Source organism: Phacochoerus africanus, chromosome 1 (assembly GCF_016906955.1).
Source record: "Phacochoerus africanus isolate WHEZ1 chromosome 1, ROS_Pafr_v1, whole genome shotgun sequence".
Classification (NCBI taxonomy): Eukaryota; Metazoa; Chordata; class Mammalia; order Artiodactyla; family Suidae; genus Phacochoerus; species Phacochoerus africanus.
Window position 1 is genome coordinate 275,368,559 of NC_062544.1, and position 19,479 is coordinate 275,388,037.

At 43.6% G+C, this 19,479-nt stretch overlaps 2 protein-coding genes and 1 long non-coding RNA gene across 3 annotated transcripts in view; 1 reads left to right on the top strand and 2 right to left on the bottom strand.

Annotated features, from left to right (window-relative positions):
• LOC125135358 (uncharacterized) overlaps positions 1-1,068 on the bottom strand; it is a 35,345-nt gene extending 34,277 nt beyond the window's left edge. The window contains exon 1 of the long non-coding RNA XR_007136948.1: positions 900-1,068. This is a non-coding gene — a long non-coding RNA (uncharacterized LOC125135358). The remainder of the gene's footprint in view (positions 1-899) is intronic.
• Positions 1,069-1,174: 106 nt separating this feature from the next.
• On the top strand, positions 1,175-10,198 carry SOD1 (superoxide dismutase 1). Its single transcript, XM_047795407.1, has 5 exons — positions 1,175-1,353; positions 6,517-6,610; positions 7,942-8,011; positions 8,769-8,886; positions 9,988-10,198. The coding sequence occupies exons 1-5, from the start codon at positions 1,282-1,284 to the stop codon at positions 10,093-10,095; spliced, it is 462 nt and encodes a 153-aa protein (XP_047651363.1). The 5' UTR covers positions 1,175-1,281; the 3' UTR covers positions 10,096-10,198.
• Positions 10,199-12,588: 2,390 nt separating this feature from the next.
• SCAF4 (SR-related CTD associated factor 4) overlaps positions 12,589-19,479 on the bottom strand; it is a 58,828-nt gene continuing 51,937 nt past the window's right edge. The window contains 1 exon segment of the mRNA XM_047795391.1: positions 12,589-13,913. Coding sequence (XP_047651347.1) covers positions 12,952-13,913 — 962 coding nt within the window. The 3' untranslated portion in view covers positions 12,589-12,951.

The following is a 19,479-nucleotide window of genomic DNA, read 5'->3' on the forward strand; positions in this document are numbered from 1 at the left end:
CAGTTTACACTGTAACGTTTTTGAGAACATTAGCAAAAGGTACCCACCCACAGTCTCTGGTACATCTTTCTAGAGATTTCTGAGCACCCAGAAATCTTTTTGCCATTTCTTGAGCCGCTCCCGCCGCATATGGAGGTTCCCAGGCTAGGGGTCGAATCAGAGCTATAGCCACCAGCCTACGCCAGAGCCACAGCAACGCGGTATCAGAGCCACAGCAACGCGGGATCTGAGCCGCGTCTGCAACCTACACCACAGCTCACGGCAACGCCGGATCCTTAACCCACTGAGCAAGGGCAGGGACCGAACCCGAAACCTCCTGGTTCCTAGTCGGATTCGTTAACCACTGCGCCACGACGGGAACTCCAATGTTAATATTTTTAAATAAAAAGGCACAAAGGCAGTTTGTATGCTCATTTCTTATTTTTGAAATCTCTTCCTTGAAGGACAAGCAATCCTCTGGACTATGAGGAACCATCAATTATTCACCTACTCTAACCTCCTTGACGGCTGTGCCAGCAGAGACAGGCCACAGAGGTACGTAGAAGATCAGTCAGGTGACATTTTGGTATTTTTAGATTTGTGGCCTTGCCAAACAGGAAATGCTTGCAAAGAATACACGAATCTGATAACCAAAGAAGTAACTCCACAGGTCACGGACTAAGAAAACTGCAGGGAAGAAAAGCTGAGGCCAGGGATTGGGATGTTTCGACTTTACACACTTTCAGAAATGACAAACACTAGACACATTAAAAAAAAAAACCGAAAACTATCAAAAGCACCCAGCTCCATAGTGCCAACTTCTAAATAACAAATGCGACAACGTCACGACCAAAGTCAGCTAGAACGAACTACGTTTCCAGACAAAGGGACCTCAGATCTTCAAGGGGTGCCGTGTATACCTCATTTTTCCAACTTCGTGTGCTGCAATCCACGGATTGCCCCTTTTTGAGGAGGAATGTTTTTTTCCACAGCGCCAGCTTTCTGGGCGTTTTACAGCCGCGGGGCGGAGGGAGCCGGCGGCGCGGAGAGGAAGGCTGCACACGCGGCCCCTTGGCCCCGCCCCCGGCCGTTCCCGGCCGCTCGCGTCCCGAGGCTCCCCGTGGGGAGCGGGTTGAGCGCGCGAGCGGCGATTGGTTCCGGGCAAGGGTGGGCGGGACGCGACGGTCCGGCCTATAAAGGTTCCACGGCGGCCCTAGCTCGGTTTGCGTCGGCGTGTACTGCGGCATCTCTCGCTGCTTCTGGTACCCTCCCAGCCCGGACCGGAGCGCGCCCCCGCGAGTCATGGCGACGAAGGCCGTGTGTGTGCTGAAGGGCGACGGCCCGGTGCAGGGCACCATCTACTTCGAGCTGAAGGCAAGGGCAGGCGCGGGGAGAGCGGCGGCGAGGCCGCGCCGCCGCACCTGTGCCCTGGAGCAGGCGGCGGGCGAGCTGGGCCTCGGGCGGCCCTCGCCACGCCCCCGGCGCGCGGGGCGGCAGGTCCCCACCGCCTCTCTGCCCCGCGACAGTGCTGCGCCCCCGGGCCGCTACCCGCGCGCGTCCGCGGAATGCTGAGTCATTGGGCCAGCCCGGCGGTGGCGGTGCGTGGTGAGGCCTGGGCGGGTCGCCCCGTGGGTGCCAACAACCGCGGGCCCCGGGGAAGAGGAGAAAGTGAGGGAGGAAGGCCGGCTCCCCCGGGGTCTCCTCGGCATCCGCAGGCCTGGTCCGAGCCCTCACGTGCTGGAGGAGGCCGTGGCCATTGCTGGCGGGGTCATTTTCTGGGGCCTGAGGACCTGCGGACTCCTGAGTTGCGCAGTCTGAGGCCCGACCCGCCCTTGAGATCCGGGGGTGGCGGGTGCGGCCCGGCAGGCCGGTATTCGAGCATCCGTTATCCCTTTGGGGCTTCCTTTCAGCTTGAGCTCTCTGGTTCAGGGGTCTGCGGACTCCGGCCCGCGGACCTCTTTCATGGGGCGGTGATTGTGCAGCCCTTGAGCTGAGTAGTTTTTATGTTTATTTTCTTAGGCGTTTGTATCTTTATATGTTCATGTTCAAAGGGTCATGAAAACAAGAGTATGCGACAGAGACCCTTACAGAAAAGTTTGCTGACTTATTCTAGGTCATGGTCAGGTTCTGAGGGCAAAGAAGATGGCCCTGCAAAGCTCCAGAAGCCAGAGATCTAACAGGTTTTCCAGAGGGACGGTTTTTAACCCTGGGTGCACAGTAGACTCATTAAGGGAGCTTTTTGTATTTATTTATTTTGTATTATTTATTTGGTCTTTTGTCTTTCTAAGGCCGCACTCGCGGTATATGGAGGTTCCCAGGCCAGGGGTCCAATAGGAGCTATAGCTGCTGGCCTTTGCCACAGCCACAGGAACACCAGATCCGAGCCGCGTCTGCGACCCATACCACAGCTCAGAGCAACACCGGATCCTTAACCCACTGAGCAAGGCCAGGGATTGAACCCGCAACCTCATGGTTCCTAGTCAGATACGCTTCTGCTGCACCACAAGGGGAACTCCTTGTATTTTAATTAAAAATTTTTTTAATTTAAATTTTATTTTGCTGCAGCGGGGGCATGCAGAAGTTCCTGAGCCAGGGCTCAAATCTGTGCCACAGCAGCAACCCTAGTCACAGCAGTGACAAGGCAGGATCCTTAACCTGCTAGGCCACCAGAGAAGGCCTCAGGGTTTTTTTTTTTTTTTAAATACAGATACCAGGGCCCACTTCTGGATCATTTGAATGAAAACCTGATGGGTGTTGAGGGTTGCTGTTTTATTTGTTCATTTTTGGCTTCTCTGCCAGCATGTGGAGTTCCCAGGCCAGGGATCAGATCCCAGCTGCTGTTGCAATCTATGCTGCAGCAACGCTGGATCCTTTAACCCCCTCTGTGGCAGGATGGAACCCGTGACTAGGTGCTGCTTCGGATCCCTTTGCGCCACAGCAGGAGCACCAAGGATTGCTGTTTTTATTTTTATTTTTTTGTCTTTTGTCTTTTTTGTTGTTGTTGCTATTTCTTGGGCCGCTCCCGCGGCGTATGGAGGTTCCCAGGCTAGGGGTGGAATCGGAGCTGTAGCCACCGGCCTATGCCAGAGCCACAGCAACGCGGGATCCGAGCCGCGTCTGCAACGTACACCACAGCTCATGGCAACGCCGGATCCTTAACCCACTGAGCAAGGGCAGGGACCGAACCCACAACCTCATGGTTCCTAGTCGGATTCGTTAACCACTGCGCCACGACGGGAACTCCGGATTGCTGTTTTTAAAGTTTCCAAAATGGTTCTTAGTGCGTGGTGGATTGTGAATTCCATTTGGTAAGGGTAATGGATGGGATTTGGGAGTCCAGCTTAAGTTAAGAGAGCTGGAGTATTTCCATTGTGGGAAATTACCCTTTCTTGGAGCATTCATTTAAACACATTCTCTGTTCAGTGACTTTGAAATGTCTCTACAGTAGGCCTATTGCTGAGATGGTAGAGGATAAATCTCTAAACAAAACTGTACAGAAATACTGATAATATTGCAAAACACAGGTGTTATGAGGAGGGTCCCCCACTCCCAAATCTTAGTTTACCAGTGGGTGGAAAACTCTGTTGGCTTGTTAATCATGAGGGACTATTTAAAATAGGAATTAGATTTAGTCTTTAAAGTGGTGTATGGGGAGTTCTCATTTGGCTCAGCAGTAATGAACCTGACAGGGATCCATGAGGATGTGGGTTCGATCCCTGGCCTTGTTCAGTGGGTTAAGGATCTGGTGCTGCAGTGAGCTGTGGTGTAGGTTGCAGAGTGGCTGGGATATTGCGTTGCTGTGGCTGTGGTGTAGGCCGGCAGCTGTAGCTCCAATTCGACCCCTAGCCTGGGAATGTTCATATGCCACAGGTACGGTCCTAAAAGGCCAAAAAAAAAAAGTAGTTTATGGAAATGTGAGAGGATGGGAAAAGTAGTCTAGATAAGTGTCCCATCTGTAGAATTTATATGAGAGAGAACTTATATTTGAGCTGAATTTTTTCCTTTAAGTGGTTTTGTAATTTTCTGGAAAGGACTCTTTGGTTTTGATTAATTTTTGCAGTTTTCACTTGCCAGGGTTTGTGTTGTACTTCCTTTTTCCTGTCCCTTACAGACCCTAAGAAACCTCTGAGCATTCTTTCACTTTGGCCATTGAGAAAGAGTACAGAGGCATTATATTCAGAAGCCAAACTGAATCCACACATAACCAACGTTCCCTTTGTCTTTCCATCCTCCCTTAGCAGCTTGTATGGTTCCCACTTGTAAGTTCCAGACTTCATTTTGGTGGTGCTGTTTGTACCTGATAAAGACCCTTGGGTATGCAGGTGTATTAAATTGGTAATAAACGGTATTTCTTGGCTTAGTGAGTGCTTACGCTTTTGGATTAATTTCCAATTTTCAGAAATCAGAAATTTTCACCAGTAAGTCCAAATTCCTAGCTTTTCTTGAGAAATGTGGAGATCTGCCCACATGGAGCCGTCATTAGCCCAAGGCAACACTGTGCTGGACCAGTTTACACTTCTGCTTCCCTGACCTGTTTTACTCATTTGAGATAATAGCCAGGTCCCTGCAGGTTGTACCCAGGCAGCTTACTGTTGAACTTCTGTGTACTCTCTGCACACCTATTAAATGGAGGCTTAGAAGAACCTGCCATGTTTGTCTCTTTGTGCTCTTGATAACATGGCCTGTATTGGGGGATAACAGTCACGTTTGGGTTTTTCCAGAATTAAAGGTTGTACCTAAAAGGATTATAGCATATCTGTTCTCAAAAAGAAATACAAAGCAGCAGTTGCCATGCTGCTTCGTGGGAGCAGTGGTTTACAGCCAGTGGAAAGGCACATCCTCAAGGTTAGCACCTCTTTACCTGTTGGCCTTGGCTTTTTTTTTTTTTTTTTTGTCTTTTTAGGGCTGCACCCACAGCATATGGAGGTTCCCAGGCTAGGGGTTGAATCCACTGGCCTACACCACAGCAACGCAAGATCCGAGCCGCATCTGCAACCTATACCACAGCTCACGGCAATGCCAGATCCTTAACCCACTGAACGAGGTCAGGGATAGAACCTGCGTTCTCAGGAATGCCAGTCAGATTTGTTTCCGCTGAGCCATGATGGGAACTCTGGCTCTGGCTTTTTAAAAACCAAAGACTCCATCTTGTAATTCTGTATGATATGGATGCTGTTTTTTATTTAAATCCCTAAGAAAGTAACTTTTTTTTTTTAACTTAATTTTTTTTTACAGCATGTGGAAGTTCCTCGGCTAGGAGTTGAATCCGAGGAGCAGCTGATGCCACAGCCCTGTCAGTGCCAGACCCAAGCCATTCTGTAACCTGTGCCACAGCTAGCGGCAGTGCTGGATCCTTTATCCCACTGAGTGAAGACAGGGATTAAGTCCTCGTCCTCGTGGATACTAGTTGGGTTCTTAACCTGCTGAGCCACAATGACAACTCCAGAAGTAGTCACTTTCTTGATTTCTCTATGTAGCATACTGTGCCATTACTCCTCAGCATTGCCTGAATTGCAGTGTGTTTTATTCTATTTTATTTTTAAAAAACTTATCTGAGCCACACCGAGGCATGTGGAAGTTCCTGGGCCCGGGGTCAAACTGGCATCACAGCAGCAACCCAAGCTGCTGCAGTGACAACACCAGATCCTTCACCCATGGCACCACAAGGAGACTCCCACGATGTGTTTCTCTTCACCTGATTTAGTATTTTATTGTCCCCTCTTCTTGGTCTCAGTAGTTATCTAGGTTTCAATCCCTAAAAACAACTTGAGAAAGCTGTACTTCTGCTTAGACCAGAATCAGTCTCCCCAGGAGCAGTGGCATAGGTTATTTTCTGGCTATGAATCAAAAATATTTGTGCTGGAAACTGACGAACACCCCTCTTGTGGAGAGTGGAGAATGGGGATCCTAGGGTAGTAAGTTGAATGTTTCCAGGGTGCCTTTTTCTTTTTAGGACAAATCTGTATGTTTGCTGATATGAAAGAGTGTTTGCATGCAGAAAGCAAGATACTGACAGATGGATGATGTGCTCCCATTTGGGTTAAAAAGTTTGGAGTTCCCATCGTGGCTCAGTGGTTAACGAATCTGACTAGGATCCATGAGGTTTCGGGTTCGATCCCTGGCCTTGCTCAGTGGGTTAAGGATCCGGCGTTGCCGTGAGCCGTGGTGTAGGTTGCAGATGCGGCTTGGATCCCATGTTGCTGTGGCTCTGGTGTAGGCTGGCAGCTACAGCTCCAATTAGACCCCTAGCCTGGGAACCTCCATGTGCCACGGAAGCGGCCCAAAGAAATGGCAAAAAGACAAAAAAAAAAAAGAAGAACTTATATATGTTAATATGCATAGGGCAGTTAAGCGGCTTGCTGGAGGGTCATTGCTGGAAGTGATGGGCCTGGGGTTTGGATACAGATTTTTCTAGTCCCAAGTTCATGTTTGTTCCACTTTCCTGGGAGTGGTAAAGATAATTGAACTACATGTTCCTTTGTTCAGAGGTGTTTGCTTTCTCAAACTTCCTGTATTTTTTTTTTTTTTTGAATAAAGGGAGAGAAGACAGTCGTAGTAAGGGGAACCATTCAAGGACTGGCTGAAGGTGATCATGGATTCCATGTCCATCAATTTGGAGATAATACACAAGGTGGGTGTTATGCTGATCTAGTGACTTACGATGACTTAGCCTGGTAGGATAAACTGGGTAGCATTACCCCCTGACATTAAACACTTGCCACATTAAATAAAAGGTCACATGAATATGACTGCTAAAATCAACCTTAGGGATATATTGGTCATAAAAGTAGTTTTTGACTCACAACGTGTGGAATGGAAGGGGAAGGAGTTGATGTTTTTTATTGCGATTATGTGATTATGGGTGATTATGTAAGCGTCTTGGGTGTTTGTGGGTTTTTGGTTTTTGTTTTTTTTTTTTTTCTCGGAACCATGGCACATGGAAGTTCCTTGGCCAAGGAGTAGATCCAAACCACAGCTGTGACCTATCCTGCAGGTACAGCCACACTGAATCCTTAACCCATTGTGCTGGGCAGGGGATCGAACCTGTGCCATGGCAGTGACCCGAGCTGCTGCAGTGACAACACCAGCTCCTTAGCCCATTGCACCACAAGACAACTCCTGGAACTTGTTTTTAATGTTGCATAATCTGTTGCCTCTAAATAGTGATTTCATGATCAGATTTGATCTATTTCAACAATGACAAAATTATGTTGTTTTTTGGATTTACTGCTTCTGCTCTGGGAGGCAGTCGCTCTGTGGCTTTGATTTACTGTGCTACTTCCTGTAACTGCGAGTCTTCTCTCTGGGTGGGGAAGGTCTGTGGGGGTTGGGGGTGTGGCTCAAAGCTGCACACAGGTGAAACTTTCCATCAGTTGTTGAATGGAGAACCATGTTATGAAAGATGCTGCTGCCTCGTTGTGGTTGTGTCCTGTGTGAATCCCCGGTGCACATGAGCACCAGCGTTACAGAATACATTCTGAATGCCATTCCCAGGAGCTGCACAGAGCTACAGCCCTAGGACATAGGGTGCCGTTTTATATTCTACCTGTAGCAAGTAAAGGCCACAAACAGGAGAGCTGCTGGGTGGTACTTTGCTGGGGAGAGAAGTTTTTTGTAGGTAAGGTATGCGGTTGTCTTATGAAGTAGGATCATAATCATGGGATTTTAGTAGTAGAAGAACCATTGAATATCAAGTCTTGGCTTCTTATTTTTCAAGGAAGTAAAGAAACCAAAGCCCAGAGATGGGTATTCTCTTTACCAGTGTCCCACAGTGGTTGGAATTTGTCTCTACTCCCTGCCCATTTTAAGGTGTTGCTTTCTGTTTTTATTAGCCCAGAAGTCAGTGTGGGTCACTACTTTCTCTGTTCGAGGTTTTAGCAATGACCAGTTTCTTTTTAGAATTTGTTTTGGAATTTTGATTCATAATGTAGCTTTTTTTTTTTTCCCTCTTTTGGTAAATAGGCTGTACCAGTGCAGGTCCTCACTTCAATCCTGAATCCAAAAAACATGGTGGGCCAAAGGATCAAGAGAGGTGAGTGACCTAAGGTCTTTTGGGAACAGTAGGGAAATTGCATGCTAAGATAATTGTATCCTGCTCTTAAAGCTGTTGCCCCCATGTAACCCCCTTGCCCCAACTGCTAGAATGGCTTACTCCCTGGGCTAAGGACTTGACAAATGGGGACACGTAAAACGATTTGGTTTTATAGCATTTATTGAATATAGAACTAATACAAGTGCCAGAGGGAACTCATACAGGAAATGTCATGAGTAACAGTATTGTTAACTACTAGCAAAATAAAAAAACACTGTGAAACATTAGAAGCTTTGTAGATAAAAATTTGATATTGGAAATTCAGTGAGATTCCATTTGTATGTTTTCTGAGAGCCTTTCAGGAACACATTAAATTTAAGGACAAGGATTACCTTCCTTTTTATCAGAGGCCTAGAGGCATAGCTCTCTTAGCCAGGCCAGGAATTGGTTTACCCATTGGTACTTGAGCTCTGAAATTGGAGGTGCACCCCCATCCCACGCCTTTGCCTGGAGCATTGCTTTAGAGACGTGAAACCTTGTTTGAAGCCTTATGTGTCTAGAACATCTAGTTACTTGTTTTTAACTTGCATATTTTCAGAATGTTGCCATTCTGGAAAAGTGGGTTCTGTTTGATATAGACTCCGTCTTCCTCTTAGCCCAGCCTAGATTATCTGACTCAGTCCATTTTAAATTGAGTTTATGAACTGCAGTTAAATGGAAATCAGTCCTAATCCCGCTAATGCGTTTTCACCGTCAGGCACGTTGGAGACCTGGGCAATGTGACTGCTGGCAAAGATGGTGTGGCCCCTGTGTACATCGAAGATTCTGTGATCGCCCTCTCTGGAGACCATTCCATCATTGGCCGCACAATGGTGGTACGTGTTCATGTAATAAGGATGTGCATGACATTTCTTCTAACACATGGTTCTCTTTTCCTGTTTCATGGTTATTAATCCTGGTTTCTAAAGGTCCCCATAAATTGTACCTTTAATACAGATTAGGAAAAGCCAATTATTTTACTGAATGATTGTAGCAAAGAATGAATGACCTAGGTCAGTTCAGAACACTGCTCTGCTGCGATGCAGTAATAAAGCAGATGACATTTGATCATGTTAGATCTGTGTTACGGAAACAGACGCAGTCTTCATCTAGTTTTTAAATGGCCAGGTTTTCTTGCCACTATGGGGTCTGTAGTTAACCAGAACATTTTAAATCTAAAATCTGGGCTGGACCTCAGTACTAAGAATTCCCTCACGTCTGCAGGTTGTCATCGTTTCACATGTGGGATAGTTGCCCTAACCTAGTGTCGAGCTGCATCTGGTTCATACACGACAGCTGTTATAGGTTCCCTCTGACCTGCCCCAGAGGTCAGTTCACATTCAGTAGACACTTCCTTTCAGTTGACTCTTTTTCCTTAGAATTTTCTTCAGCTGTAGTTGTGAGGCAAAAAATCCATTTATCAATGTTTGATGAGCAAAATTTAAAACACTATTGCTTGACTATTTCAAAGCTGTCTTTAGGATTACCTTTTATGGGCCTGTAGTTCATTAGGTATGATTTTGATGTTTTTTTGTTTGCGTTCACTTTTTCCCCCCAAAAGCAGTTTACACTGTTATACTGTAAAAGAACGACTGCTGTAACAACCGAGATCACTTAAACTTCTTCGGGGGTCTTTAATTAGCACGTGGCGGCCTTATATCCTAATTGCGTGGGGCTTTAGTATTTCATTTAGAGAGAGCACTGCTTAACTTAGTGTTGAAGGGTAACTTATGTCTGCATCAATAAAAAAGCCTTGAGTAATAGTTTCTACTTTTTACTACTAGATTAAACATTAAGCATATTTTCCTACCAGTGGGATTATTTTAACATGTTATTTTCTAATACTAAGAGGTTCTTAAAAGTCTTTTGGGTATTGTTGATAAAAGATGATAATTGCTTGATAGCCCTAAGTTTTATGTTCTTAAATTTTTTTAAAGGTCCATGAAAAACCAGATGACTTGGGCAGAGGTGGAAATGAAGAAAGTACAAAGACGGGAAATGCTGGAAGTCGTTTGGCCTGTGGTGTAATTGGGATCGCCGAGTAAACATTCCCTCATGCCGTGGTCTGAATGCCAGTAACTCATCTGTTATCTTGCTAGTTGTAGTTGTAGAAATTTAACTTGATAAACATTAAACACTGTAACCTTAGAAGTGTTAATTTGTGTGACTTTTAAAAATTGCTTTAAGTACCTATAATGAGAACTGATTTATCATCACTTGGAAGATGTGTATAATTTTATAAAACTCAGACGTAATTAAAATGTCTATTTCAGTGATCTCTGTACCTTGCCAGACTTAATCACATATGCATATTAAACTTAGTTGTCTGAATTTCTCCAGTTCTCACTCAAGCCTGCAATAAACAAATACTCTCTATGGCACTGTATTTTGAGCCTATTAAAGTATCTACATTGAAATTCTAAATTAGCTCTGACGCTCACACATAGAGCTTGAATGGAACAGATTTAGTAATCTATTGATGGGTACCATTTCCTAGAGCTGTTTTTGAAAGTGTTTTTAATGACATCATCAAAATCTTCAAGTCTTAGCAACTGGTAAATTTAGCTAAGGCTAGACTGAACTTTAATCTTGGACAAATGGGCTGTCCTTTCTTGGCTTTAGGGAAATTAGGGTGGTTTCCTTGCTTTAGCTACTTTAGCATTCGATTTAGAAATTATCTAAGTTTATTTTAAAAAGTACATATTATGGTTTAATGAAGCCCTTTTATAACTTTTAGTGAAATTGTGAACAGCACGTTGGAGCCCCAGCTCAGAACAAGATTTACCTACCTGCCAAAATGGCACGTATTCATTTTTGTAGACCCTTGAACATTTAGTTTATAATAACAGCAGAGGTTGGCACAATCTTTCAGATAAGCCCTTTAAGTATATTATACCACCAGGAGGTGGAAGCAAAGAAATGATTGTGGGGTCCAGCTGTTTAAACACAATTTACACACCCAATTAGTGAATTCAAGTCTATTTCTCTCAATGTAAATACACACCTATAAAAGAATGCTTCTAAGTGAAATGTTAATTTAAAACAGGTTTTACTGTGGGTTACAGGTGTTTATTAAATGAAAACTGTGGAATATTATTTCTGATAGAGAAGCCAGAAATAAGCAACAATTTGGGCTGGTTGTAGCTATCATGTAATCATTTAGGAGAGGAAAAGCTAATGTAGAGGCAGTTTATAGTATTTTCAAGGTTTTAAATTGGTGATAACAATATGCTCACATTAAGTGGTTAAACCACCATCAGGGAGTTTTAAAAACAAGCATTTCATAATGTACAATTTATAAGACTGAAATACAGGACCTGCTTGTATCCTTTCAAGTCCCAAGTGTAACTACTACCTGCTACTTGGTACTTTTGAGGTTTGTCGTGTGCAAGTAGGATGGTCTTAATACTTTTGACTGGACATACAGGGCTGCAAATCCTTAAAATGTGAACACTATTCAGATGTCTATTTGCAGAAGCTGTTTCCATTAGGACTCAGTGGGCCAGCAGAACTAAGCTTTGCAATTGAAGTCTGTGGTTACTTCCCACAGGCAGGTACACTAGAATTTTGCCTTAGATACATTCTCCCCATCGAAACATACTGCAGAAAACTAACAGCCGAAGTAATGAAGCAGCTTCGCCTGGGGTGAGGGTGAAGAAAAAGTCCCCTGCTCGGCACGAGGAAACCAGGACAGTTTAAAAATGTAGTTTAAGAAAAAAGCTTCAACAAGGCCACAAATACTTGGACCGTGTTAATAGCAGGTCTTTTCCTTGGCACTGGGTAAAGTGGTTTTATGTAACTGCTTTTCTGTACTATTTCAGGTATAGGTTTGATAGGACTTTGGATGTCTTCATGTAATAGTTCTTGGATAACCTACAACTGTTTTTCTTAGTTATCCCAGCAATTTTAAGGAAAAGAGATAAAGTACTTTCTAAGTGGCAAAAGGTTCAGTTTACCTCTGCCCAGCAGGGAGTTTAAAAAATGGTAAAGAAAGGCAACAGGCAAGGCCTGGGGGAGAACAAGAGTTTGCACTGAAGTCCTTCAACAGGTATATTTTAAGACGAGAAGCTTTTAGGTTGCAAATGCAATTAACCTTGATTTTTTTTCACCCTTTTGAAAAATTTAATGGGATAAGAAAAACACCCAACCTTTTAAATAAGTAATACTCAGGCAGTCAGTTTATAGTACACTGGGTAATGCTGGAATCCAGTTTTTACCCCAGCAAAATTTTTTCTTACAAATTAATCAGGGCAACATTCACCACAAAGCCAATGGCAAAAGAAGGGAAACCTTGACTGAACTGCAAAACAAACTTTTCAGTTAACATTAAAACCACTAACCTTTGCCTTATGATTAAAATGTTAGGAATCAAAAGTATCACAAATGAAGTGTTTGAGAGTAACTACATAAAGATGTCTATTTCCATCAAATAAACAAGTCTAATTTAGACTCCAGTACAGTATTAACAGCTCAAACTTTGATGGTGAACAATCCTTTTCCACCTTAATGCAGTGTAGGAAGAATAGCACACATTAAAGTTTGTTACGAAAATAGAGTTTATTAAAAACATCCCTATTGTTTTTGAGGAGCTTTCACCGTTAACCTTGTCTTAAATTAAAAAAAAAAAAAATAGAGAGCACTTCTAATTACGATTTGTAAACTTTTTAAAGTCAAAACTTTTAAAAAGTTACAGCAAAAAGGGTAATATTTATTCATATTTTCAGTATTTTTTGTTATTTTGTGGCTATTTTTAAATAGAAGGAAGCAATCAAATTGCTTACAATTCCCCACCAACTACTGTGGGGCTGTGATATAGCAGGAGCAAATATAATACAGCATCTGTACACCTCAAGCTCTACACTCCAGAAGTGTCACTGTCACGTTTAGACAAATTCCAGTCTCTAACGAGGAGCCTCTGCTGCTGAGCCAGAATCCTTTTCGGGTTCAACGGATGAGGTAGCCTCAGCAGGTAACTCTTCAGGTTTTACAACTGCAGACTCAGCCCCCCCCTTATCAAGTTCTGAAACAGTGTCTACATTTCCCACTTGGCTAATGGGAGGTTCAACGGTTTTGTTACCACCTGCTCTGTCTGTCACCTCAGGCTTTTCCTTGCCTCGGTTTTCTTCCTTCTCTCTACGAGACTCTCTAGAATCTCTCTCTCTGTCTCGATGCCCACTAGAGCGTCTATTCCTCTCTTCCAAGTCTCTGTGCCTGTCCCGGTCAGGGCTCCTTCTTCCCCACTCTCTCCTTTCGCGATTACTATTCTCTCTCTCATCATTACGGTTCCCATACCGTTCCCGGTCATTTTCCACCCTATTTCCGAAAGATCTTCTTCCAAACCTTTCTTGGTCTCTACCTGAATTGAACTGCTGCCTGTTATCATTTCTAAATGGTTGTGATTGCTGCTGAGTTGGTTGTGGTTGCTGAGTTGGCGGCGGCTGCTGTTGTGGCTGTGGCTGTGGTGGCGGCTGCTGCTGCTGCTGCGGCTGCTGCTGCTGCTGCTGTTGCTGTGGTGGTGGCGGCTGTTGCTGCCTCCCGTCTCTGTCTTCAGGAACCCCTGGGCCTGGGCCTGGGCCCCCGAGCCCTGGCATTCCACCAGGCCGAACAAAGGGGCCATGGGGCGGAAAGGGACCTTTCATTCCATGAGGCGGAGGCATTCCAAAGCCCCCTGGTCCTGGTGGTGGACCTCTATGCATCATGTGCGGAGGCATGGGACGAGGCGGCATCAAAGGAAATCGTTGTAAATGAGGTGGAGGCATTCCTGGTGGGCGCTGGAGTGGGATCAGGCCAGGTCGGGCACCAAGAAGACCAGTGGATGGGGCCTGGAGCCCAATTACAGGACCAGGTGCAACTCCTTGAGTACCTATAAGGCAATACAAATTTGAAAAATGTAAATAAAGTTAACATAGAAGAAAGCATTCTCTTTTCAACTACTTCCTGAAGCAAAATGAAATTCCATCCAAAATCTTCAAATTTCATACTGCCTGTCCACCTAGCAGATACTCAACAAACAAGCCAGGGCAAGCAGTCCTAAAATCACGTATGTATATAAAAATACATGGATATATGTGTGCGCCTAATAAAAGGTAGAGGTCAAATAAACAGCAAAATGAAATTGTAATATGCCAATTTTTGTTAAGACTACGTCAAAATCTCCTCCTATCGCCTTGATTAGTGGCTGTTTTACCATTCAAAATACTTGAGAAACACAACGTACTATGTCCTAATGAGATAAAGAATCAGTTCTGAGCTAAGTGAAGGTTATTTCAGGTGTACTTATCTTAATTTGACTTATTACTAGAAAAAAAATGGGGTCAATGCCCTAGAGAAACCCAGTGAAAAGAGAGGTCTCTGATTTTATGTCATTAAAATGCTTCATGTAGTATAAACACTAATGCTTTTAAAATGAAAAGCCATACACAAAGGTAGTTTATTTTTACAGGTCCCTTTTCAAAGCACAGCATAGCATGTAAACCACTTATGCCAAAGCGACTGGTGAACAATGCTGAGTGTTCAGCCATTTGCCTTCTATTGATTTTCCCAGAGGTGGCAAGACTGATAAACTTCGTGCTGTGGAAAATGACAATGACTTACTGGTTTTATTTCCCATTTACAGGAAGGTTTGCTTATGTTTTGGTGTAAGATATACAAGAATTTCTACTTCAGTTTTTGCTCCTAATGTGGTTTGATACCATTCTGTCACTTAGGCACTGAGTGGACTGGGGAATGGGTGTTTCAGTTGACAGCACTTTGTCTTTTTTTGGCCCCACCCACAGCATGTGGACGTCCTCTGGCCAGGGATCCAACGTCTGCACCACAGCAGCAACCTGAGTCACTGCAGTGACAAGGCTGGATCCTTAAGCTGCTGTACCACAAGGGAGCTCATTTCTGATCATTAAGATATTAGCCTCTCCTGGTCTTCCAGTATCCACCACAGTCTAGAGTCTAGCACTTTGGTAGTTGGGGGAAACTTGAATACACTGAGTCTCAGGCCTAAAGTGGAGAAATGCTCATTACCACAGTGAAAAGGCAGAAATATGAAATGGAGGAACAAGACAAGGGCCCTTCACAGACTTTTCATAACCTCCTCAGGAAAATCCCAGACAATGAACATATACAGAACAATCACTCATACTCGAATGTCGGACTAATAGAAAGCTCACGCCAACACTCTTCATACATGTAGTGAACAGTTGTTGAGTAGGTATCACACAGTAGCACAAGATACCTAAGACAGTCCTTGAGCCCACTTTTTAAAGTAACTGGACAGTCCTGACACTTGTGGACTTTAACTCAAAACAGGCAACATAAAATGCACGTACCCAGGTACAGCCTCTTTCAATGCAAGTATCATACATAGAAGCACTTAAACAAACTGAACTGCATTTTCTCACCAGCTTTTTTATTCAAGTCTAAAATGGTCAATGAGTTAGTGCAGCACAATCCAATACCTAACTATAGGCGCAAGGGGCGAATAGCAAGTTTTCAAATACTAGAAAAATGAGGAAGGGGTTCAAAGCATCTTCCTATAACAAAAGAGGAAAGAAACGTTTGCAGGACAATGGGAAGGTCCTATTCCCAGTTTCCACATGATGATGGCTTCCTCAATTACCAATCTGACAGGAGCCAAAGGAAACAAGGCTAACAGCAAGCGGCCTTATACACAGAGATCAAATGTGCGGTGATTCTTTATAAAATATAAATCTCTAGGGACACATCTTAAGTTCCTCATAACATGCATTTGAGGATGCATACAGACTAATTGAACAGAGTGAATTTTCATAGTACTCATATATTTAAACCGCCTATAAAGCACATTTTTTAAAAAGAAAAAACATTGTCTAATTTATCTATTCCATTTCTGTGGATGTTTATATTGGGATTTTGCTTAAAACATACACTCAAATCCCTTCCTTCTTTTGTAAATAAGTTGATTTCCTTTTAGTCCTTTACGGACCAACAAAAATTCATAGGTTCCTCTGAGAGAATACTCCCATAGTTCCAAATGTTGGTCTCAAGACCACTGAAGTGGTGGAATTATGGATTTTCTTCCCTATCTTGTTTCGCAGTGAACAAAAAAGCACTACTTTTATGATAAAAGTCATGTTTATAAATATATCAGGTGGTGTAAGCATCAGGAAGGCACAGTATCTGAATTTCATTTTAATTTTTATTATGAAAGCTGACATTATCTTTTTTCCGTCTTTTTAGGGCCGCACCCACAGCACATGTCAAGTTCCCAGGCTAGGGGTTGGATCAGAGCTGCAGCTGCCAGCCTATGCCACAGCCACACGGGATCCAAGCCATGTCTGTGACCTACACCACAGCTCATGGTGACATTGAATCCTTAACCTACTGAATGAGGCCAGGGATGGAAACTGCATCCTCATGGACACTAGTTGGGTTCATTACCACTGAGCCATGATGGGACCTCCCAGGAAAGCTGACATTATGTATACCAGTGGGATATGTAGGGAATTACCCAGGCCTAAAGGACATTCAAAGCAACTTTTCATTTTAAGTATGACATACAATACCACTGACAAGTTTTCTAGTTATAGACTTTAAAAAAATTCCATTGATTCATACACATGCTGAACACCTAAGCTTTACATTAATCATTTAATGTGCTGGGAATATTGAGATTAAAAACAATAATAATCCTGATTAGTAGAAGCAAATGTCAACTGCTATAGGAGATGGCACACAACAGCATGGTGACACAGGTGGACCTGATGAACTTGGTGTGTGCGAATCTGAGCAGGAATCCAAGGGGATGTCTGGACTGGGTCTCAAAGTCAGGAAGAACATTCAAGGCCAATATGAGAAGGGAAGGAAAGACATTACTGGTTCAGAGAAGAACAGCAACTTCTGAAAAGGCTTATTATTAGTAGTAAGGTGAAGCAGTAAAGTGTTATTCTGAGAATTGTAACAGAATGCCTTTTGATGAAAACTAAGGAGAGAAGGTGAGGCTTATTATTGAAGCAGCTAGAATTTGTATAAATACAAATTGCTTAAAAAAAAAAAAAGAGAGAAGAAAAGAAAAGAAAGATGAGGTCTGTGAGGCTGAACGGGTAGGCTGGAACAATCCAGGAACTTGGTCTTTGATCTAGAGCAGTGGGAACATTACCAAGGAATTTTTAGCAGGGATGATCCTACGTTCACGTTTGAAAGATCCCTCTAGCAAAGAGGATACAGAAAAGCAAGAAGGGGAAGGACTCGGGAGGGTAGTTAGGCTCTTATTTCAAGAACTTCAGGAACAGAGGTGAGGAACAGATTTAAGGCCTTTAGTAAGCAGGACTGGCAGAATTTAAGAGATGGAGAAACATCTAGGTTTCTACTTTTTTTTGGTCTTTTCTAGGGCCTCACCCACGGCATACAGAGGTTCCCAGGCTTGGGGCCAAATTGGAGCTGTAGCTGCTGGCCTACACCACAGCCACTTGGGATCCCAGCCGAGTCTTCGACCTACACCACAGCTCATGGCAACGAAGGATCCTTAACCCACTGAGCGAGGCCAGGGATTGAACCCACAACCTCATGGTTCCTAATCAGATTCAATAACCACTGAGCCATGATGGGAACTCCTAGCTTTCTACTTTGAATGAGTGGATGGAAGTTATTCAACGCAGGAATTTAGGAAGAGAAGCAATCTGAAAACATGACAAATTTCACATGGTAATAATACTGGCAGTTGGAAGAGCCTGGACTACATCTGGTGGGAATGTGCTGAAGAGACTGATGAAATGTACAGAGCTCAGAGCTGGGGAAACATCACACTAGATAGACACCTCTGAATTTCCTAATATAGTAAGATTTTGAGGCAGACAAAAGAGTGCTAGCCCCAAATGTCTGTATTCAAATTCAAGCCCACAAAATACACTGGAGTTTAAATAACCAAGGCTATTTATTTCCCAATGATGAGCCAAAACCCTGATACGTTGCACAATTAAAAAAATAAAACTCAAGGTTAAAGAGGTAGTGTGCCATTGCTCTCCATAGCAAAGATGTTGGTGATCGTGGGAAATAACAACGTATGTTAAAAGGCTGAAGGGGTGGTGATGGAGGGGAGGGTTGATTCCATGGCTGGAAATCAGATTGGACCTTGAAACAGGACAATGTAAACAGGGGATACAAAAAGTACATCAACAACTACGGCAGCTCTCTGCCAAGAAGGACCAGAGTTGTGTGGTCAAGGAGACACAGATACAAGTTCCTAAAGGCTTGAATTAAATACTGTGGGAGTGACTAATGGAATGTGTTAGCCGGACAGTTTCACAGAGGATGTAAATTGAAGCTGGATATTTAAAAAGAAGCAAGGATTTGCCATGTGCATAAGGAAAGGGAGGAGAGTAGGAGGAAGGGCAAAGGGAACACATGAAAAGGCAAGTTAGTAGCAAACACAAGGTGGCTCTTCTACCTCTTCTTGGCCAACGTTCTTGTCTTCCATTCTACCACAGCTACTGCCTCCAGGAAGTCCTGCACCTTTCATTACAAGTAACTGCCAAATTCTTTTTCAAGTACCCCCTTCTCTGACCCCCTTCCCAGAACAAACATCAGTCCCTCTAGGATCATGTTCCCAGAGCCCGTCTTTATGTTCCTCCTTACCTGCCTTAAGTCCATGGTTCTCCTGCTCCATGTTGCCTGGAAAAACCTCAACACTGTTTTTAGATGTAACTCTTCTACCTAATCTGCACTGAACAAGGCTGCGTACCACCCCCGACACGCAGACTGGTTTTATTTTATATTTATCCCTACGACCACAAGTACTCCCTTAATTCTGGCCAGCAATTCTAATTTCCCTAGTCAATTCACATTCTCATGCTTCTAGATATCTATTTCACATGTTCCTGTTTCTCTTAATCCTGTCTACTCTTGGCTGGTTTGTGTTTTCCAACTTCAGTGAGGTAAAAATCAACAGCCTACAATTCACCTATGAAAAGGTTATAATTTGAATGGTTTTTAATATATTCTGTTGAGCAAGCATCACAATAAACCTTAGCACCTATTCATCACCTCAAAAAGCTGCCCTACATCCATTAACCATCATGACTTGCTTTCCCCCAACTCCACCCCCCAACCGTACATTTCATTTGCTGTTTCTATGGACTTGCCTATTTTGGACATTTCATGTAAGTAAGCCCTGGTGACTGGTTTCTTTCACTTGCATATCTTTTTAAGGCCCATTCGCGTTGTAGCATGTATAAGCACTTCACTTCTATTTACTGTCAACCTTACTCCATTAAATGGAAATACATTTTACTTATTCTACCCTTGCTTTATCATAAAAAAAAAAAAAATACAAGGGCATTTAGAAGAATTTTTCACCCACCTACCTACCATCAGATCTACCAATTTTCTGGCTCTTGTACTCATACTATCCCTTCTGTGAACATGTGTTCCACAAAAACAAACAAGCCCCACACTGAAAC

What these genes read in the sequence shown, in the direction of transcription:
- SOD1 (XM_047795407.1), top strand. Translation starts at nt 1,282, where the DNA reads ATGGCGACGAAGGCCGTGTGTGTGCTGAAGGGCGACGGCCCGGTGCAG. An exon ending in ATTTGGAGATAATACACAAG is followed by an intron (nt 6,611 to 7,941) that starts GTGGGTGTTATG and finishes TTTGGTAAATAG; the next exon opens with GCTGTACCAGTGCAGGTCCT. An exon ending in GGGCCAAAGGATCAAGAGAG is followed by an intron (nt 8,012 to 8,768) that starts GTGAGTGACCTA and finishes TTTCACCGTCAG; the next exon opens with GCACGTTGGAGACCTGGGCA.